The 23,168-nt window shown below is 39.9% G+C and overlaps 1 protein-coding gene across 8 annotated transcripts in view; it reads right to left on the bottom strand.

Annotated features, from left to right (window-relative positions):
* DCLK1 (doublecortin like kinase 1) overlaps window positions 1-23,168 on the bottom strand; it is a 335,075-nt gene that overhangs the window by 63,493 nt on the left and 248,414 nt on the right. For 3 of the 8 annotated variants that reach the window (XM_065895852.1, XM_065895851.1, XM_065895853.1), the window contains exon 5: window positions 10,738-10,832. In XM_065895852.1, coding sequence (XP_065751924.1) covers window positions 10,738-10,832 — 95 coding nt within the window. Of the gene's footprint in view, window positions 1-6,609; window positions 6,667-9,501; window positions 9,505-10,737; window positions 10,833-17,814; window positions 17,824-23,168 lie in introns of those variants that run through there. The other 5 variants (XM_065895858.1, XM_065895856.1, XM_065895854.1 and 2 more) reach the window with 4 other exon arrangements.

Raw genomic sequence — 23,168 nt, forward strand, 5'->3', positions numbered from 1 at the left:
TGTAACAAAATTAAATCATAACCTTTGTGTAGAGAGCTTGAAATCCAAGGGACTCTGTGTATATAGAAAAAAACATATATTCATTTACTTTCCAAGTGGGTAGAGAACAATAAGTTGATGACATCAATCTACAATAACTAATAAGGCTCCATTACTTGAAGCAAGGCACAAAAGTAATTCCTTTTTCCAAATTCCCTTGTCTGCATTCTCCATAGTATGCATAACCTAAAGTTTACGGCACAGCAAACATGTGCATAACTCAGAATGAATACTGAAACGCGTAAGAAGTTATAAACATTTGGTCAGAGTTTTAAAAGGACTGTAGAACTGTCATTCATAAAATAGGTTTACTCAGAGGAAGAGAAAATGAAAATGGGAATACTGAAATCTATGTTAGCGAAACCACGGAGCCAAGATATCAAAAATAAACACGTTTAGTTACGACTCTGTTGTATGGGGCAGTCTGCTTTGCTGCTACCGTCTAATCACTATGCTCACTTAAAGCCAGGATCTGTACATTTAGAATCTCAACCATTTGTCTTGGTGGGCACCAGGTCTCCTCTTAGGAGTTCCTCGCTGTGAAATCATAGTTTGGAAGGGGAATCTCCTCTCAATAAAATAATTCCCTCCATGATTTACTCCTCAGTTTGGATTCCCAGCACTACTCTTTCAGGCACCTGCTCCATTTCACTTTGAAGTCTATTATATTCAGAAAGTAGAAGCACAATTTGGAATTTTTTTTTTTTTTTTTTTTTTTTTTTTTTTTTTTTGCGGTATGCGGGCCTCTCACTGTTGTGGCCTCTCCCGCTGTGGAGCACAGGCTCCAGACGCGGAGGCTCAGCAGCCGTGGCTCACGAGCCCAGCCGCTCCGTGGCATGTGGGATCTTCCCAGACCGGGGCACGAACCCGTGTCCCCTGCATTGGCAGGCGGACTCTCAACCACTGCGCCACCAGGGAAGCCCCACAATTTGGAATTTTATAAACTTGTGAACATTCCTTCCAGCTGTATCATTATTGCTTTGAGTACTGACTATATTTAGGTTATCATGGAAATAATAAAGAGAACCAATTAAAGCAAACTATAATTTTAAGGTTAAAATGAACCTAGTAAAAATGTTAGATTTAAAACCAGAATTTTAGACTTCTATAATAATGTTAATGTAAAAAATTCTTTTCTAACTAGGCCAGTAGAATTTTCTATTCTCCCTTATATACCATATTAAGCATGAAACAGATTATGGGTCTTTGTTCTATATTAAAGTTGGGTAATCAAGTTTGTTATTATAGTTATTTTATGATATATTTATTTATTTAGCACTTTTAAAATACCTTTCATACACACACATGCACCTATATACACATGCACATTTTTTCCCCCTGCAAGTTAGATGACTTTGGGAAAAATGCCTTCATGCCCAGGAGGAAGTTACTATGGTTAAAATTTCTTTTTTTCAACCAGTTGCCAATTTGTTTGACATATTCACCATTAATGCAACCCTGAAAGGCAGGTGTATTAATGATTCTAATATAACCAACTAAAACAGAATTCTTCAACAAAATAGTCTTATTTCATTGTTTTGTCGGTATTTTATACTTTGGATGTCATGCGATGTCATTCTGCAGTATCTCAGGTATCATCTGCTGATGCTAATTACATCATAAAACACCGTAAATATGATTATGAATGTAACCCTTACCCCACACAGTCATTTCAGTTTCAATGTCTACTTATCAAGTTTTCTGAAAGAAACTCACTGAACAACGTAGGTGGTTTTTCCTGTTTATTATAGTTATTTTTAAGGTGGTAAGTGTCACAACATTAACTTTGAGGGGAATAACATGGTCCAGTGTGAAACACACGGTACAACATTTTACAGTGAAGCCACAGTACAAAGTGATGGAACTTTCAAAATTGGGTAGGTCAATGAAACATTTCATCATTTTGCTCTGTAAAACTCTGCTGATGGCCTCAACTGATGGATTTTTAAAACATGTTGCTGTTTAAAACATTTTAACACCAAATGCTTTTTTTAAGAGAATGCACGTCCGAGTAACTCAAACTGTAAGCAGGAAAGATGTCAACCTCTCTGCAAAAATTTTGTCCAAATTTACAACATTCATAGTGTATTTCCAAGTAAAATGTCCTCAGAACAAATAAACTCGATTCCTTGCTTGTTGATGAATATAAACTCAAAGAAACACATCACAAGAAAATTAACTTTCATAGTTCTTTGCCTATGACCTTTCAGATACCTACTACCCTGGCTTCAAAACCATTTTGTGGCCATATATAATACAAACACCCATGTATTACATGCATCATTTATACTATCTTGGAATTTATCCATCGTCTTTACTAAAATGAACCACATTTTAAAGACACTATATATCATGCACCCTGAAAAATTACAGCTAGGGCCTCAGATTTCCTATCTTTTCCACATGCATGACAGGCACAAAGTTACAAATATTTTTCAGCTGACAGTATAACAAACTGCATCAGGCAATTGGTATTTCGAATTCAATATATCGCTAATTTTCGCACTATAATTCTGTGGGATATCGTTGTCACTGACATGCACAGTTAGAGATGCTAGCCAGCTAATGCAAATACGCATAAATAGGAAATGTACGTATATACAGTATTGGGTTGGCCAAAACGTTCATTCCCAATATATTCGTTCAATTAACATTTTCAGGAGTGTGTATATTTGTTATACACACATACAGGAAGTATAGTAGGGTTACTACTGAAAATACATCAATACTTTAGAATCGTGATTTGAAAGAACATACAAAACTGCCTTACAGGTTATCTGGCTTTGCAATTCAACTTACTTCAAATCAAACACAGTTTGGATTCTCTTCGATTTATGTTTCAATATAATTACTCACCTACTCACAACCCTATAAATCAATACTTCCTTTTGTTAGTGAATACTATCACCACATGTCATACACATTAGAGAAACAACAGTGATAGTATATAATCATTTTAATAATAGAATATCAGGACATAACAATATAAGCATTAATGTATGCTTATATTTAATAGTTAACACAATATTGGATTTATCTGAATTTGAAATTTTTGTTTAACTGGATTCCAAATTGTTTAAAATAAATCAGTACATCTGCCTATTATTTGGAACCGTTTTGCCATACTAGTTTAGAAAACTACTTTTGAAGTTAAATATGCCTCAATTAATATGTCATGGGTAATGATTTATGACACGAAAGGTTTTACATACAATTCCACAAGAGCCAGTAACTTATAAGGCTGTGTCACAAATACCATACTCTTACCATTTATGGTCTATAAACATACACAAATACTTACATAAGCACACCCATATACACACTGAGCCCCGCAAATTTACGTAAACACCTACACACCTGGGTAGATATATGGCCACATATGAAAAATTTAGTAGTCCAATAGCTAAAATATATGGAATTATTTTTCAGGATATTATTCTATATATTCATTCATTTGTATTAAGAAATGTGGCTTTTAGATTTCATTACTTCTAAATGAAAAAAAAAAAAAAAATCATGTACAGATCTGCAGTGGATGCAACCAAAATACCCCTGCTGGTTAACATAGGGAACACATGTGGCACATGAATTCTGGTTCCAAATGGTTTTAAAAGATAGTATTTGATACTTTTAATCTTTAGATGAGCCAATATAAGAACACAGGGATGTGTATAGATGGGTGTGGACCTGCCACGTCTCACAAGTCTATGACAGTATGAAAACACTGGGAACTCCTGCCCCACCCCACGTAATTAAGCAAGACGAATAAGAAACAAACCACGTGGCTTTCAGAACCAGTCTTTTGAGTTCACACTGAAGTTTATACTTGATATATAATTAGGTTTTGCACTTCTAAAATGCTAAAAGCAGGGATACGTTTATTGTATCGTTCTCTATGATGTCTAAAGGTGAAAATGTAAGTGCCAATGACCAAATTTTTCCTAGAGTGCAATGTCTTCACAGAACATTTAAGGTCTACCATAAGGACAAAAATGCATTGCTTCTGCTGGAGGTCTCTTCCGCCCAGTAGAACAATTTAAATATTCAGTGTCTAATTTTTTTTTTTTAAAGAATTCTATAAGTAAGTAAATCTTAAGTGCCTATAAATCATCAGTTCAGTTCCACCAATAAACTGAAAACTTCTGGTTTGTTGCTAAGCATTTTCTTTTTTAATTTCTGCTTTAGTATAATGGAATTATGCTCTGCACAGGAAGAGATCTCAAAGTCTATAAATGGTGTGCTGTTTCAATCTCTGAGGGATTTTAGTTTCAAAAGTAAATGATATATATTGCCCCTGAACAGTCGTTTAATAAAAGTCATATGTTCAAAAGATTAAATGCTGTGGAATAGCATTTCCCTCGGAACTGCCTGGATGGAAAGCTGGCCATGATATCTATCGGCAATTAGTACAAGTCCAGTTTCTTTTTGCCATGTCTAAACAAAGCCCTGGGCTTCATATCAATTGGCAATATCTACCACTTATCCAGAACAAATAGCGTTTATTGGACCTTTCTAAGCAGTAGTTGTCCATAAGATTGACAGTTCGGGGAAGTTAAAATTATTGGAATTTATTTTTTGTTCTGGACCATCTGACCCCACCAGATTTAGGTTAACTGTTCCACTGCTTTCTCTGCATTTTTGACAGTTCAGTCAAATACATACTAATCTTTTATGGACTCAACTGTATTAAGTAATGCATCTTACAAAGACATAACTAGAACAGACACCAGCATAGGCAACCTCACAGATGTTTACTGTTTCAGCTAAAACAAAGCAGCCTTTTGATCTCAGCAGGAGTCTCTGTTCATTTCTATTGGAAACAGTTTTAAAATCTGAAGTCTGGAACAGGTATTATGAACTGTTCTTTCAAGATGGAATGGTTCAGTTTGCAGTTCTCAAATAACCTGCCAGAGAAGTGTCTTTCTCTGCAACAGACAGGATAATGAGGCACTAATTTTTATAAGGCTAAGTTTTCAAATGCTGTTAGGCTGCCTGTACTGTTTTTTTTTTTTCTTCTTCTCCTTCTTATGGTTGGAATATTTTATTCACTTGGAAAGTGAGATAGTAACATATGTAACTATAAACCAGATGGTAAAATTTGATAGTTGAGCAATTTATCAAGGAGATAAATGGATAACATTTAAAACAGTATATGACAACTGAAATTCTCTCCATTTTGAATCAAACATTTTGTTTTTAAATTCAATGTTCAAGTAAAATTTGAAAAAAAAACCCCAAGTAAAAGCCTCCAAGTGGCATCATACATTTTTAATTTATCACCTACTGAGATATGTCAAGCCTGTAAAATATCAAAACCATGCTACACAAGTCTTAAATTGTTAGTGTTTGAACTAGTAAAACTAAATGATCACTAGGGTATGGCTTAAATACAATAGACCATACACATTAAATCAGTTCTTAACATTCAGATTAAAAATAATTGTTTTATGTTTAAGCAAAGCTGACTATAATTTTTAAACAGAGGACTAGGAAAGCAGGATTAGTAGGTTAATGATTAACAATAGGTTATAATCATAGACTTACTTAGTTTAACACAAAGGAGTTTTGCATATGAACATTTCCAAAATACCAGTAAGATCCAGGATTTATCAGAGTAGAGATTTGGATATTTGGGACCTGATTTATGTAGCAACATTTAAAATAATTTTGCTTTTCAAATCGTTTTTTTGGAATAAGTCCAGACACAATTTTTTAGGTCCGTATGTTTCCAAAAAAAAGCTTCCTAGCTTCAGCATTTACATATTTGAAAAATTATATATATGGTTATAGGGAGGAATTATATAATTATAGCAATGCCATTGAAAAAATTCTTCATGTTTAAGCTATACTTATGCTGTTTTCAATGAAAGATAAGTTTAAAAAGTAAAATTTACTTTTTACAACAAAAATAAGGAAAGTTCCTATGCTTAACAAGAGAGTCTTCATGAGATATGTCTTTGACATGGGTGTTTTTCCTCACCTAGACTAACCCACAAAATGACAGGTAGCTCTGAATATTGTCTAGGAAGAAGAAGAACCCTACTTGAATATTTTGATTATTTTGCAACAAAAGTACTTTAAAATCAGCAATGTAAAGTTTAAGGAGAGTATAACTTTAAGAAAAAATGTCTGCTAGTGGCATTTAAATCTGCTTAGCCAGAAAATCTGTACAGAATTGTACAGAAAATTTGTATCTACATGTTTACTTATGATCAAAATGAAAACCCCATCTACAGAAATTATGACTGTCTTGCTACACCATTAGCATGTTCTGAAACTAAGATCAGGCCCATACATGAAATTCATCTAGAGCCAGGCCTGGCACAAAAACCTCACCAACTGAGCCAGTTTGTGTTCAAGCTCCCTCAGTCAAATCAACGTAGGAGATATAAAAAAAAATCTCTTTCAGGGATTAATATAAAATGCCTGGATATTTCCTTCTATATGATTTAGTCTTCATAATTTCAAGGTATGCAAAACTCTTTTGTGTATTTTGCTGTTAGACTTTTGCTTAGGAAACGTGAAACCTTCACCCAACCACAAACCATATACACTGCTCCATTGTCTCTTTTACACTGAGTCTCCTACTGAGTCCAAATCATCTGAAGAGAGGGGGCGGTACAGGTCCTGTAGGATGAAGGGCAGGCATAGATTTGTTTACTCGGCTTTCTTAGGTGCCCTGCGCTCTCTTAGGAGTGGAACAATACTGAATGGGCATCCTCGGTTTCTGAGATCATGAAAGCATCTAAATAGATGAAAAGGCTGTTTATTCTGCCTTATTGGCTTGATCTGCTCATGAGCTTTTGCCTTCCTCTGTGTCCAGTTGGGTTCTTGGGCCCTTGAGGTCTGTCAACACCAAACTCTGCTACTATGTATCTAGGCAATTCTTCCTTGAACGTTTCCTTCCCATTCTGGGTAGAAGAGGAAGGTGCTTACCTCAGGCAATAATTGATTAGGAGCCCCTGCTGGCATTCAGGAAATTCTGGCCCCAGAGCAGCAACTCAAGGGTTGCATTTGCACCCCGCATACACCCAATAAACATTGCCTTTTCAAAATGGTATGTTTGGAAGACGGAAAGAAGGCGAACTTGACCTCCCTGCTCCCTTCCCAGTGTTTATCCTCATTCCCCAACCGCTCACCCGTCACCTTCCCTCTTCTCCCCTCCGCCCTTTTCTGCTAAGAGATCCCTCTGCTGGTCACCAGGCAACGAGCTCAGATCTGCAGAGAGTGTCTAGAATCCTGGCTTCTTTTCTATTTTGAACCACCCACTCTTCACATCAACTGACTGATCAGATAATCTACAGAAGTCAGCCATGTGGGAGTATCACGGGGAGCTTCACGCCACCTACACAATCAAACACTTTTCTTCCTGATGTATTAAGAAACAGGACCCCAGAAAGTTCATGGATGGAAAAGATCCTCCCGGATCTGCATCTGTGACCAAACGCTTCTAGACAGCAATTTAAATAACAGTGTTTTGGAAAAATAGGGCAGTTGCTTGGTACACTGCCATCAGCGCTTTCAAGAAGAAAAATATCTGGCATGCAGACTCCTATTGTATAGGACTATTCTAAAATACCAAAAGAGGTAACAAAAATATTAAGGGAAGGAAAAAAGCTGATTAAACCAGCATAATTAACATAAATAAAAATATAGATTTTCTTGTTTGTGAAGAAGCGGTCAAATGTCTCAATATTCCTTAAAAAAGAAAAGCAGCTTATATTCCTGTGTTTCAAAATGAGGTAGGAAGTGTGAGTGTGTGTTGCAGGGAGAGGCAGCCCACTCATTTCCCTGGCCATGTTGCTAGGCAACACAGAAAGAAAAAGAGAAGTAGCTACTGTTTTCCAATTTGCAATAAAAAGAGTTAATTTATTCCTTGATGTGTCTTCTTTTAGCACTTGCCATCTTTCACTTATTTCAGTATTTCCTGCATAGGAGTATAGCCATTTGAGAAGAATATTAACCAAATTTGAAACAGGATCAGTTTTTAGGGATATTCTAGGCTCATTTTAACTGGGAGGGATTATTTGATGCAGTTGCCTCCACACCAAGATGAAAGCTCCTCTCACTAAAGCAGCTGGGAATGTTTCTACTCATTGACATGGTACATGGATGGAGGATGTTCATTTACGGCCTCAATTCAAAAGCCTGGAAACTGAACCATCTCTAAACTACCTGGTGCTCTGCTCACAACATGTGTTTAATAAATGTTTTCAGATGATGATAAACCTTTTGTCTCCTTAAAACAAACGAGATTGTTTTTCCCTGTCAAGTACGGAGCTTGCACTGGTAGTTTAAATGACAAAATGAAGAATCTCCAAGAGAACCATCCCTTATAATCATTTCCCAAGCACTGGCAGTGTTAATTACATAAGCCATTGGCCACACAGCTGCTAGGAGCTGGATGGAAATTTTCTGCCTCAGTTGGACAAAATCATAGTGAAGGAGGAAATACAGAGGGCGGAAGAAGCAAATTCTATCCTCATTCTACCAACAAAGGGAGAGTTGAGTCAAACGCTTTACATCCCCAAGATGGAGTCTCCACCATAAGCCAGCAGGAGGGAAGCTCGGATCTGTAGCAGGGAGTCTCACTCATTCTAATCTAATCTCAACAACAAAGCATGAGCTAAATCCTGAATCTAATTTAATTAGCCCAAAGGATGAAGAGGGATTTCTATGCCAGGTGGAGTCTCCAAGGTATACACCTCAAAAGAGAGACTATTCTATGTAAGAGGGCCCTATCTGTCCTATTTCTTTTTCTTTTTTTTTTTTTTTTGTTTTTAAAGTCTTTATTGAATTTGTTACAATATTGCCTCTTTTATGTTTTGGTTTTTTGGCCACATGGCATGTGGGACCTTAATTCCCCAACTAGGGATCAAACCCATACCCCCTGCATTGGAAAGCAAAGAAAGTCTTAACCACTGGACCACCAGGGAAGTCCCCAATCTGCCCTATTTCTAATGGCTGCCTCTATAGATGGGGGCCTCACTGGGTAACATTTATAAGAAAAGCATCACTCACTCCACTAGCCCTTCCTCCACTCAACCATAGACATTTAGGAGAGTAAATGAACTTGGCCCCTTCTTCTAGTAGCTCACTAATGATTCTTGTACTTTAAAGTGCCAGCTCAGACTGTGGCCATGAAGAAACCATAGTGAAAACACTCAGCTGGAACTGGAGTCGCATTATTGGGTTTTCTATCTGGAAAGAGCCTTTTATTTTGTTTTGTTTTGACTGAAGCCGGGAGAGGATAACAGACTTATCAAAGATAACACAGCCATTTAGCGGAGGAGCTGGTGCCCAGTTCCAGGCCTCGTGCAATAATCAAAACCAGCTGGACCTGATGGCAGGCGGTTCAGTGGAGCGAGCAGGACAGTACAACCTGCTAAGTGGCAGGCCAGGCTGCAAAGGGGACTGGGGACTGACTCATTCACCCACCCCCCCCAGAGGGTGTGTGGACACAACCTTGGCAGGAGGCTAGCAAAGAGGAGCTTCCCTCTTGGAGGCAGTTTAAAGGTATGGAACATAAAGTCTCTTTTTTTTTTTTTTTGAAGTACATGGGCCTCTCACTGTTGTGGCCTCTCCCGCTGCGGAGCACAGGCTCCAGATGCGCAGGCTCAGCGGCCATGGCTCACGGGCCCAGCCGCTCCGCGGCATGTGGGATCTTCCCAGACCGGGGCACGAACCCGTGTCCCCTGCAGCGGCAGGCGGACTCTCAACCACTGCGCCACCAGGGAAGCCCTAAAGTCTCATTTTAAAGCACATAGTACAAGAAATGAAATTCATGAATCCAATCTTTGAGTTCAAAAGCTGCCAAAGAGCCCTAGCTTCTTAAAATGTCCTGAAACCTCCCTCTGCACCTTGCCTTTGAAATCAGGCCAGTGAAAGGCCTCCTGTTGCCTCCACTGTGCCATGCCCCTCCTCCCCGTCCCACTCCTTTGATTCTTGCCTTGGTCTTACTGGGAAAGACAAACCGCAGAGATTGTGAGGCGTTCTGAACAGTAGTTCTTCCATCCTGAAAGAAAAGCTAATCCCACCCCCTTCCTTAGCATAGAGAAACGAACACTGTTTCCGGTAACTTTTTTGTCTTTGGTCTCCAAGCTCAATCAACTTCTCCATTATTACACAAGAAGCTCAAAGATAAATGCAGGTCATGATGAAAGAGAAGGTGCTCAGTGTGGGTTTCATTCACAAAAACACAGGTCACATGCAACCATCTCTGCAGCACAAACCCTCAGGGGCTCTGGACCACCATCCTTTGCCCTAAAGCAACTCCCACCAGGGCCTGCCCACCTCCAATCCAGGCACTTTTCCTTTTCTTTCTTAAGGAAGGCTGGTGACCAGTGATGATATCTCTAATGAAACTCATTTCAGCTAAGGAAGCTTACAATCCAGTGCCATTAACGTCTTTGTGCACTCGAGACAAAAAGAGTGAGGTATTTCAAAGTGAAGCAGCAACTGTCCATTCTCCCTGGAATTAAGATCAGGACAAGTTTACAGGGAAATTTAAAGCCCTGAGTCGTAGCTAAGAGAAACCACAGCCATAATAAATGACCCAAGGTCGGTCACCTCCTGTCCTCGCCTGGTTCTTCCTTAGAGACAAGCAGCGCTATCATGGGAGGCCTATTTGCTGGCACCTGTGCCATCTGCACCGAGACATGGACAGGTCTTAAACAAGGAGCGCGCTCATTTCCTTACCCTCTGCTTCCGCAGGCTTCCAGGGCTGGTGGGTGATGGGCTTGGAGACTTGCCCGAGCGCGGAGTAGAGAGCTGACTCCCAGGGGTTCCATTAACTAGAAACACAGAGGATCACAGAGTGAAAAAGTGGCTTACTAAAGAATTCTCACGACAAATCTTCTCAGAGCAACAACCAATTAAAGAGGGACATTTGCTAAAATTCCAGATACCTTTTTATCTATAGTGCTGAAAAATAGCTTCTGGGAGAAACCTTCTTCAGAAACTCACTGCTTTGCTAATCCAGTGTTGAATATAGCAGCAGGTTACATTAAAAAGAATAATAATGTACTTTGCACAACTTTCCTGATGAATTTATGAATGATGCTCTTAGCTGTGCCCATGGAGATTTTAGGCATGCAGTTCTGAGACATTTTCAATGGACTTCATGCTTCCTTCTTTAGTTTAGCTTCCCAGTACAACCCAGTGAGAGCAAATATTAGCACAGCTCACAAGTGACAGTCCCAGTGTCTTGTGAAAACAGATCACTGTCTTTTTAGAGTTAAGAACTCACTTCTAGAAGTTCCCACATCCACTTGCGCCCTATGCATCCCCCAGCCTAACTCAGAAGGACCTGCCTCCAGCAAGACAAAGTAACTGGCACAGACACTCAGAAACTCCTCACCGTTAGTCTGTACTGCTGTCGAAAATAAAAGCTGCTTTTTAATAGGTTTACATCACGAGAATCAACCTGACTCTCAAGACTTTTAAACATTATCCCTAAAAGGAATCAAAGCCACAGAACTCACGTAAGCCATTCTTTTCTCTGAGTAACAACACCTCTAAGAACTGATAAAACACTTAAAGACATGACTCTGTAAAGATGTATCAGATCGCCACTATTTTGCCTGTAAAAATGTCAACATTTTTACATGTTTTACATCCACAGCAACGAAGTAGGATTAGCAATGAGACACAAATGTCCTCCAGGGCGCAAAATAAACATCTTTCCGTGAGGGAGAGGGATCATGCATTTAACTTACCTTCTATGAGTTCTAACATGGACACAGTCTCAGTGCCTAACCTGACAAGAACAAGAGGCGAAACTCCTTCTTAGCACTAAGCCCAGCACCGCAGGGGAGGAGGGAAGCAGTTGGATTAGTTAACGATGGCTAAGGCTGCTCCCAGAGCAGGCTGAATGAGAAGCAGGATTCCTTAGCAGATGCCTTTTCTGCGTAAGGCTGACGTCTTCCGAGCAGCAGTGGGAGGTGCGGGTTCTGTCTTAGGCTACATCAAAGGTGTCAATTCAGCCTCATGCCAACGCGGAACCACTGCAGCCCTCATCCCACCCCTAACTCCCGGAAGCCGAGTCCTTTCAGGGCTTTACACTGAATCATAATGAAGTGCCTCTGGGGGCAACAAACCCAGTGACTCATCTAAAAAATCAAAATGACAAGAACTCTTCTAAAGCCTGGAGACTACCAGGTAACAGGGGTAATAAGTCGACCCTCACAAAATTCAGTGGTGAGGTACATGTTTGGTGATTTTTCACACACAGTGTTTGCACCAAACCTTAGGGGCCACGGAACTGGGAAGCTCCTTGTTTTGTCATCTTCTCCAAAGACCTTTACCAAATGTCACAGAACTCATGCTGCACTAATTTGTGTGTTGCCTTTGACATGTATTTGGAGACTCCCTCTAAAACACACACACGCACACACACGAACACACCTATGTTTTGTTTTTTTGTTTTTTTGGGGGGCAGATTGAAGTAGGAAGCACTGAGAATGCTTTCATTTGCTTGCATTCTATGGTCCTGTCTTTGCTGAATGAGCCTGATGCCTGGGCCTCCTGGCACTGCACTGCCCCGCCAGTGCCTCTAATAGGAAGGGCTCCGAAACAGGCAAGGACTAAAGAACTGTGGGCAGAGGCAGAATCCACAACTAATAAGGCATGGGATCCCCTAGGAGTTGACTGGAAAACAGGCTTTGTGAACATAATATTTTCTTCGCCCACTTTCTACATTACTTTACGTCTTTACATCACTCCTACAGGCTACGCAGATTGGGAAGAAATGAGTAAATGGGAAAGCAAACACAGTACTCACAGTTTTACTTTTGGGACTCTAATCTTACCAAGCCAATGGCACATAAAGAAAAAGAGAAAGTGCACTCCCAGGAAAACAGACGTAGCGATACTCAGCTTAAAAAAAAAAACAAAGCGACAACAAAAAGCTTGCGTTTACTAAGTATTCATTACGCGTGCATCTCAGTTTATTGAAGACTTATTTTCTATGGACTAGTTAACGCACTTAAACCTTTTATACTGATATACTGGGTTGGCCAGAAAGTTCATTTGAGTTTTCCATAACATCTTCCAGGGAAACCCGAATGAACTTTTTGTCCAACCCAATATATACACATATATGCAAATATATACACACACATACACACACACATATTATCTCATTTAACTCTCAGGATAACTCTGTGAGGCAAGCAGTATTAGTTTATAGATGAGGAGGCATAAAGATGATAAGCAACTTGACCAGCAAATACAGGGTGGAGGCCGAAATCTCTGCACTCCTTACCACCACTTTCCCTACTGCACCGGCCTTCTAACCTGCAGGGAAATCACATAGCTCAACTAGTGATCACAACAGAGTATTCTGAGAGGGGGAGTACTGCATGTTGCTGTTGGAATCCTAACCACCTATGGGGTCAAGACTGGCCTACACCCTACAGAGAGGGTAAGAGGCAGTGAAGCCAGATCTTAAGGATTAGGAGGAGTTTGCCAGGGGAAGGAGGGTAGGGCAGAGGGAAAGCGTTCCAAGGCAAGAGGACCACCTGCTTCATGGCTGGGCACGGAGGAGGGAGCAAGCATGGTGCTTTGAAGGGACCTAAACAAGTCAGCATAGCAGCCAAGTGGAGTTGGAGGGAAGGACCTTACGAATGAGGATGGAGGAGGTGGCAGGGGTCACATAACGCAGGGTTTTGAAATTCAAGTTAAGGAGTTTGGGTTTTATCCAAAGCACAATGAGAAGCCATTGGATGATTTTAAGCTGGAACCCAGGGGATCAGATCTGCATTTTTAAAAGCTCTGAAGAGCTCTTACCCTGTCAAGAATGCTTGAGAGGGGAACAATAATGGCAGCAGGGATACCTCTTAGCCGAATGTCCAGGTAGGAGAGATAGGGGCACATTTAAAAGGTCCTGTGGTCAGAGAGATGGTGTGGCTCCATCTAGGGTAATGCAGTGGAGGTGCAGGGAAATGGAAACATTCCAGAGAGATTTAAGAGGTAAAAACTATCAGATGTGGTTAACTGATTGATTGAAGAGGATTAAGGCTGGAGGTGCATTGAATGAAGAAAGAAAGAAAGAAAGAAAGAAAGAGAGAGAGAGAGAGAGGGAGAGAAAGAAAGAGAGAGAGAGAAAGAGAGAGAGAAAGAGAGAGGGAGAGAAAGAAAGAGAGAGAGAGAAAGAAAGAGAGAGAGAGAGAAAGAAAGAGAGAGAGGGAGAGAAAGAAAGAAAGAAAGAAAGAGAGAGAGAGAGAAAACTTGTGTTGTAGGTTGGTGTCATTTTTCCTGTTGGAGATGAGGAAACAGGTTCAGAGAGGTAACTAGCCCAAAGACGAACATCTCAAAGGCAGCAGAGCTAGAACTGAGTCTCACTCGCATCTTACTCAAAGAACTGCGCACTTTTCCCATGAGTGGCCTGTCCTGGCACCTCAGGAAATGTCAAGGACTCTTGCCCCTGTCTGGAGAGCTGAGGATGTGTAGGCTTCTCTCTCACTGGGGCACTCCAACCCACCTCCTTTATTGACAGCCACTAGGCTCACAGCTTCTACTTGTGTTGCCATCTCTCTGGAGAAATGAAGCTCGAGTTCCAAAAAGTCATCTACAATCACACATTTTTCGAACATGATCTGCCTGTAAGTTGGGAACGACTGCATTCTTAAGGTCAGAGTTCTGTTCACGCTCTTCCTCTTGGCCACCTAAAAAGCATCCTCTTGGCAACTTCTTAAAATGGTTCTTGACCTCCAGAAAACATCATACACCTTATGGTTGGATCACTGCTGGAATAATTAATTTCTTTTCATAAGTAAGTTTGACACATGTACTGCGTTCAGTTGTGTTTTAATCCTGTAATACCAGAAGTCCCTGAGTGCCAGTAAAAAAGGGCTTTGTCACTTATTTAATAGAACTCATTAAAATTCAACTAACAAACGGTGTTATTTTACAGAGGCCTGTATTAAATAATTCTTTATTTTGAATGGGAAAAATTCAACTTCATATGGTTGTTTTTAAATGGCCAAGCAGGTCTAACAATTAGTTATCTTAATCGAAGTCACTAACGTCTGAATTACCGAAGTACTCCTCAGATCCACTGCCTTATATCCAGTTCTGGTTTCCTTTGCTCAGATCTGTCTGGGCACATTTTAAACCCTGTATCTTTTGCTCTGCTTGTTACCTCCTGAATGAGAAGTGCTAAGCTTTAGGCTGGCTTATTCTCATATCCCGTGATGATCAATTATATAACCAGACACCAAAGAGCTGTGGAAGAAATCTGTGGGGCTGACTTCCACCATCTTTAGTCCATGTCCCTCTCAGGGGCACCTCAGCCTATCAGGGACACTACAGCTTGAATCTGTCACAGCACAGCACTCCCCATGAAAGATCCGACCTCACCTCATACTTCATCATTTCAGATGGATGGTCCCACTCTACTCACTGGAGCCATGAATTCAGGATTCTGTAATCAACCAGTCAGCACACACGGCGTGAACTTACCACGTGCCTGGCTCTGTGTAGTGTTCCCTGTCTCCCAAAACTTACAATTGAATATGAAAGTTACTAAAAAAAACTCTAGAATTGGGAAATACTTGGCTTCCTTGTTAGAATTCATTGCTTCTTTTAAATGACTCTAAGCTCATGTGTATGTTATGTTAGCAAACCCTTTGTGAATTTAAAGGGTTTCTTCCCTTTACAGTTTCGTTGGTAACAGGCTCAGACAGCAAGTGAAAACTAAATGTTAAAATGCCTCAAACTGGTCCCAAAGTTAGAACAATCTCTACGCAAGGCTATCTCATTACAAGGTGACTAACCTTTTGGACTTGAAAACCGATCTTGCTGTTTCCCTATCTGCTTTTTGCACTTAAGATGGCTCATTTATTTATGCCACTGCACTTGCAGGCAGGGGAGGAGGGATCGAGTTTGCATGTCTATGGGTCTATGTATCCGACTGTGTGTTCAGGGGGCGGTGATTCAGGCATGCTGCCCAGGAGATCTGGCTGCTTGCCCTAGACTTTCCCTCTCTCCCTGATCGTGGAGGAGGCTGTAGATACTCTAAAATATGTTTTCCCAGCCCTTGTCCATTGCCTGCCACATTACTGAGAAGAAAACAAAAAAGAAAAAAAAGCAGATGGAGTCAACTGAGGCAAAGAGAAAATAGACAAGCATCTAATGGGTGGGGGAACTCTTGAGAATAAATTCTTTTTTCCTAATTTTATCTTCATAGGTGCTCACCTCATAGGTGAGATGGAGCCCTAATTTTCTCCATTTGTCTGCATTCTCTTAAGCTGAGACAATGGGTCCAATTCAAAGGGACTATCTTATCTATTGAGAACAATGGCAAGTGGGGAGGTCAACAGAAAACAGTGGGGATGGAGAAAGGAACATGGCTCTATGAATTAATTATTTAATAAATATTTACAAAAAGGCCCTTGAACCTCAGGAAGTCTAAGCAACTTGAAAAAATCCTATTGTTCCTCAATTCACTCATCTGGTCAACATTTACTTAGTAGTGACCATGAACTTGAAGGCATGGTAGGATGTGAAAAGAACACATGCCCTCAGAAACCTTAAGACTTGGGAGGGTAATACAGCACGTCACCTGTAGCCCAGGAGCCAAATCAACTGTCACAGGTCTGCGGAGGTGGGAAAGACCCTCACAGAGGTCGGCGGGGCCAACCTGGTGGTGTGCGCTTTTGACCAGAAGTGACAAAGGAAGGCTTCTAGAAAGTGATAGGAATAAAGGTAGGAGGTGGAAAAGTCCAAGGAGTATCTGGTGGAAATTTAAGTTGGTTTATAGGCTGGAGCACAAGTCCAGAGAAGACAGGGGAGATACAGCTGGAAAGGAAGACTGTGGCCAAATCAAGACAGTTTTTCATCTAAGAATAGAGTCCAGACTTTATTTAGCAGACGGTAAGTAATGGCAACAGGTCTGACATCAGTGCGCAGGGCAGATGTAAGGGGCAGAGAACAAAGACAGGGAGGAGACCAGCTAGCAAGTGGCTTCTGCAGCTGTGAGAAAGCAGAGTCCTAGGACAGCAGAGGAAGAGCCACAAAGACTGGTGATCAACGAAATGTGGAAGAGGAGGGGGAAAAGGAGTCAAAGACGATTTCAGGGTAAAAGGAAAGAGATCTCTAATTCAACAATAAAACAGAGTCATCTGGAGTCCTCTGATTTAAAATTATGAAAATGTGTCAGCTGGGATCCCAGAATACGCCGTGGTTACTATGAGGGAATCAGGCACTTAAGGAACCAAGGATCAGGGTGGATGAGGGTCCTGGGACTGATGGGCTCTGGGTACTCTGCCCACACCCTACCAGGTATTGATTGCAGGGCAGCCTCTCCTTGGAGTTTAGCCTGGGAGTCAGCCCCGGGTCAGTCCCATAATGACCCCCTGGGAAAACATGCCCCCTGAAATGGACCTTGCACAGGTCACCAGTGGTGTCCTCGCTGCCAAATCCTACGACCTAGCTCCAGTTCTCATGACCTCCCTTCAGTTTTCATGCTACTTGCCCTCTTAACATTTCTGCCTCTTCCTCCATCTCAAAACTTTCTGCCCCTTTGACTTCCGTTACTGCATTCTCATTGTCCCCTTGTCTCTGCTGATGTGTTGGTTTTTTTTTTTTGCAAGACAGACAAATGAGTTTTTTTTTTTTTAAATCTTTATTGGAGTATAATTGCTTTACGATGTTGTCTTATTTTCTGATGTATAACAAAGTAAATCAGCTATATGTATACATATATCCCCTCCCTCTTGCGTCTCCCTACCTCCCACCCTCCCTATCCCACCCCTCTAGGTGGTCACAAAGCACCGAGCTGATCTCCCTGTGCTATGTGACTGCTTCCCACTAGCTATCTATTTTACATTTGGTAGTGTATATATGTCCATGCTGCTCTCTCACGTCGTCCCAGCTTACCCTTCCCCCTCGCCATGTCCTCAAGTACATTCTCTACATCTTTATTCCTGTCCTGCCCCTAGGTTCTTCAGAACCTTTATTTTTATTTTTTAGATTCCATATATATATGTTAGCATATGGTATTTGTTTTCCTCTTTCTGACTGACTTCACTCTGTATGACAGACTCGAGGTCCATCCACCTCACTACAAATAACTCAATTTTGTTTCTTTTTATGGCTGAGTAATATTCCATTGTATATATGTGCCTCATCTTCTTTATCCATTCATCTGTCGATGGACACTTAGGTTGCTTCCATGTCTTGGCTATTGTAAATAGTGCTGCAATGAACACTGTGGTACATGACTCTTTTTGAATTACGGTTTTCTCAGGAAATATGCCCCATAGTGGGATTGCTGGGTCATATGGTAGTTCTATTTTTAGTTTTTTAAGGACACTCCATACCGTTCTCCATAGTGGCTGTATCAATTTACATTCCCATCAACAGTGCACGAGGGTTCCCCTTTCTCCACACCCTCTCCAGAATTTATTGTTTGTAGACTTTTTGATGATGGCCATTCTGACCTATGTGAGGTGATACCTCATTGTAGTTTTGATTTGCATTTCTCTAATGATTAGTGATGTTGAGCATCCTTTCATATGTTTGTTGGCAATCTGTATATCTTCTTTGGAGAAATGTCTATTTAGGTCTTCTGCCCATTTGGGGATTGGGTTATTTGTTTTTTTAATATTGAGCTGCCTGAGCTGCTTGTATATTTTGGAGATTAACCTTAGTCAGTTGCTTCGTTGGCAAATATTTTCTCCCATTCTAAGACTTGTCTTATCGTTGTGTTTATGGTTTCCTTTGCTGTGCAAAAGCTTTTAAGTTCCATTAGGTCCCATTTGTTTATTTTTGTTTTTATTTCCATTTCTCTAGGAGGTGGGTCCAAAAGGATCTTGCTGTGATTTATGTCATAGAGTGTTCAGCCTCTGTTTTCCTCTAAGAGTTTTATAATGTCTGGCCTTACATTTGGGTCTTTAAGCCATTGTGAGTTTAGTTTTGTATACAGTGTTAGAGAATGTTCTAATTTCATTCTTTTACATGTAGCTGTCCAGTTTTCCCAGCACCACTTATTGAAGAGGCTGTCTTTTCTCCATTGTATATTCTTGCCTCCATTATCAAAGATAAGGTGACCATATCTATGTGGGTTTATCTCTGGCCTTTCTATCCTGTTCCATTGATCTATATTTCTGTTTTTGTGCCAGTACCATACTGTTATCATTACTGTAGCTTTATAGTACAGTCTGAAGTCAGGGAGCCTGATTCCTCCAGCTCCATTTTTCTTTCTCAAGATTGCTTTGGCTATTCTGGGTCTTTTGTGTTTCCCTACAAATTGTGAAAATTTTTGTTCTATTTCTGCAAAAACATGCCATTGGTAGTTTGATAGGGAATGCACTGAATCTGTAGACTGCTTTGGGTAGTAGAGTCATTTTCACAATGTTTATTCTTCCAATCCAAGGATATGGTATATCTCTCCATCTATTTGTGTTGTCTTTAATTTCTTTCATCAGTGTCTTCTGGTTTTATGCATACAGATCTTTTGTCCCCTCAGGTAGGTCTATTCCTAGGTACTTTATTCTTTTTGTTGCAATGGGACTGTTTCCTTAATTTCTCTTTCAGATTTTTCATCATTAGTGTATAGGAATGCAAGAGATTTCTGTGCACTAATTTTGTATCCTGCTACTTTAGCAAATTCATTGATTGGCTCCAGTAGTTTTCTGGTAACATCTTTAGGATTCTCTATGTATGGTATCATGTCATCTGCAAACAGTGACAGCTTTACTGCTTCTTTTCCGATTTGGATTCCTTTTATTTTTTATTTATTTATTTTATTCCTTTATTCCTTTTTTCTTTTCTTATTGCTGTGGGTAAAACTTCCAAAACTATGTTGAATATTAGTGGTGAGAGTGGACAACCTTCTCTTGTTCCTGATCTTAGAGGAAATGGTTTCAGTTTTTCACCATTGAGAACAATGTTGGCTGTGGGTTTGTCATATATGGCCTTTATTATGTTGAGGTAAGTTCCCTCTATTCCTACTTTCTGGAGGATTTTTATCATAAGTGGGTGTTGAATTTTGTTGAAAGCTTTTTCTGCATCTATTGAGATGATCATATGTTTTTTCTCCTTCAGTTTTTTAAGATGGTTTATCACACTGATTTATTTGCATATATTGAAGAATCCTTGCATTCCTGGGAAAAACCCCACTTGTTTGTGGTGTATAATCCTTTTAATGTGCTGTTGGATTCTGTTTGCTAGTATTTTGTTGAGGATTTTTGCATCTATGTTCATCAGTGATACTGGCCTGCAGTTTTTTTTTCTTTGTGACATCTTTGTCTGGTTTTGGTATCAGGGTGATGGCTGCCTCATAGAATGAGTTTGGGAGCGTTCCTCCCTCTGCTATATTTTGGAAAAGTTTGAGAAGGATAGGTGTTAGCTCTTCTCTAAATGTTTCACAGAATTCGCCTGTGAAGCCATCTGGTCCTTGGCTTTTGTTTGTTGGAAGATTTTTAATCACAGTTTCAATTTCAGTGTTTTTCATTGGTCTGTTTATATTTTCTATTCCTTCCTGGTTCAGTCTTCCAGGTTGTCCATTTTATTGGCATATAGTTGCTTGTAGTAATCTCTCATGATCCTTTGTATTTCTACAGTGTTAGTTGTTACTTTTTCATTTCTAATTCTGTTGATTTGAGTCTTCTCCATTTTTTTCTTGATGAGTCTGGCTAATGGTTTATCAATTTTGTTTATCTTCTCAAAGAACCAGCTTTTAGTTTCATTGACCTTTGCTACTGTTCCCTTCATTTCTTTTTCATTTATTTCTAATCTGATCTTTATGATTTCTTTCCTTCTGCTAACTTTGGGTTTTTTTCTGTTCTTCTTTCTCTATTTGCTTTAGATATAAGGTTAGGTTGTTTATTTGAGATTTTTCTTATTTCTTGAGGTAGGACTATATTGCTATAAACTTCCCTCTTAGAACTGCTTTTGCTGAAACCTATAGGTTATGGGTTATCATGCTTTCATTGTCACTTGTTTCTAATGACAAATGTCCTCTTTGATTTCTTCAGTGATTTCTTGGTTATTTAGTAACGTATTGTTTAGGCTCCATGTGTTTGTGGTTTTTTTGTTTTTTTCCCTGTAACTGACTTCTTATCTCACAGCATTATGGTCAGAAAAGATGCCTGATACGATTTCAATTTTCTTAAATTTACCAAGGCTTGATTTGTGCCCCAAGATATGATCTATCCTGGAGAATGTTCCACGAGCACTTGAGAAGAAAGTGCATTCTGTTGTTTTTGGATGGAATGTCCTATATAAATTAAGTCCATCTTGTTTAATGTATCACTTAAAGCTTGTGTTTCCTTATTTATTTTCATTTTGGATGATCTGTCCATTGGTGAAAATGGGGTGCTAAAGTCACCTACTATGATTGTGTTACTGCCGATTTCCCCTTTTATGGCTGTTAGTATTTGCCTTATGTATTGAGGTGCTCCTATGTTGGGTGCATAAATATTTACAATTGTTATATCTTCTTCTTGGATCGATCCCTTGATCATTATATAGTGTCCTTCTTTGTCTCTTCTAATAGTCTTTATTTTAAAGCCTATTTTGTCTGATATGAGAATTGCTACTCCAGCTTTCTTTTGATTTCCATTTGCATGGAATATCTTTTTCCATCCTGTCACTTTCAGTCTGTATGTATCACTAGGTCTGAAGTGGGTTTCTTGTAGACACCGTATATACGGGTCTTGTTTTTGTAACCATTCAGTAAGCCTGTGTCTTTTGGTTGGAGCATTTAATCCATTCACGTTTAAGGTTATTATCGATATGTATGTTTCTATTACCATTTTCTTAATTGTTTTGGGTTTGTTTTTGTAGGTCCTTTTCTTCTCTTGTGTTTCCTGCCCAGAGAAATTCCTTTAGCATCTGTTGTAAAGCTGGTTTGGTGTTGCTGAATTCTCTTAGCTTTTGCTTGTCTGTAAAGGTTTTAATTTCTCTGTCGAATCTGAATGAGATCCTTGCTGGGTAGAGTAATTTGGTTGCAGGTTTTTCCCCTTCATCACTTTAAATATGTCCTGCCACTGCCTTCTGGCTTGCAGAGTTTCTGCTGAAAGATCATCTTACAGGGATTCCCTTGTATGTTATTTGTTTCTTTTCCCTTGCTGCTTTTAATATTTTTTCTTTGTATTTAATTTTTGGTTGTATTTGTATTTAATTTAGCTTGATTAATATGTGTCTTGGCCTGTTTCTCCTTGGATTTATCCTGTATGGGACTCTCTGTGTTTCCTGGACTTGATTGATTAACTCCTTTCCCATGTTAGGGAAGTTTTCAACTATAATCTCTTCAAATATTTTCTCAGACCCTTTTTTTTTCTCTTCTTCTTCTGGGACCCCTATAATTCGAATGTTGGTGCATTTAATGTTGTCCCCAAGGTCTCTGAGACTGTCCTCAATTCTTTTGATTCTTTTTTCTTTATTCTTCTCTGTGGTAGTTATTTCCACTATTTTATCTTCCAGGTCACTTATCCATTCTTCTGCCTCAGTTATTCTGTAATTGATTCCTTCTAGAGAATTTTTAATTTCATTTATTGTGTTATTCATCATTGTTTGTTTGCTCTTTGGTTCTTTTAGGTCCTTGTTAATTCTTCCATTTTCTCCATTCTACTTCCACGATTTTGGATTATCTTTACTACCATTACTCTGAATTCTTTGTCAGGTAGACTGCCTATTTCCTCTTCATTCATTTGGTCTGGTGGGTTTTTACCTTGCTTCTTCATCTGCTGTATATTTCTCTGTCTTCTCATTTTGTTTATGTTACCGTGCTTGGGGTCTCCTTTTCACAGGATGCAGGTGAGTAGTTCCCATTGTTTTTGGTGTCTGCCCCTAGTGGGTGAGGTTGGCTCAGTGGCTTGTGTAGGCTTCCCAGTGGAGGGGACTGGTGCCTGTGTTCCGGTGGGTGGGGCTGGATCTTGTCTTTCTACTGGGCAGGGCTGTGTCTGGTGGTGTATTTTGGGGTATCTGTAAACTTAGTATGATTTTAGGCAGCCTCTCTGCTAATGGGTGGGTTTGTGTTCCTGTCTTGCTAGTTGTTTGGCAGAGGGTGTCCAGCACTGGAGCTTGCTGGCCATTGGGTGGAGCTGGGTCTTAGCATTGAGATGGAGATCTCTGGGAGAGCTCTCACCAGTTGATATTATGTGGGGCTGGGAGGTCTCTGG

Source organism: Phocoena phocoena, chromosome 18 (genome assembly GCF_963924675.1).
Source record: "Phocoena phocoena chromosome 18, mPhoPho1.1, whole genome shotgun sequence".
In the NCBI taxonomy this organism is placed as follows: domain Eukaryota; kingdom Metazoa; phylum Chordata; class Mammalia; order Artiodactyla; family Phocoenidae; genus Phocoena; species Phocoena phocoena.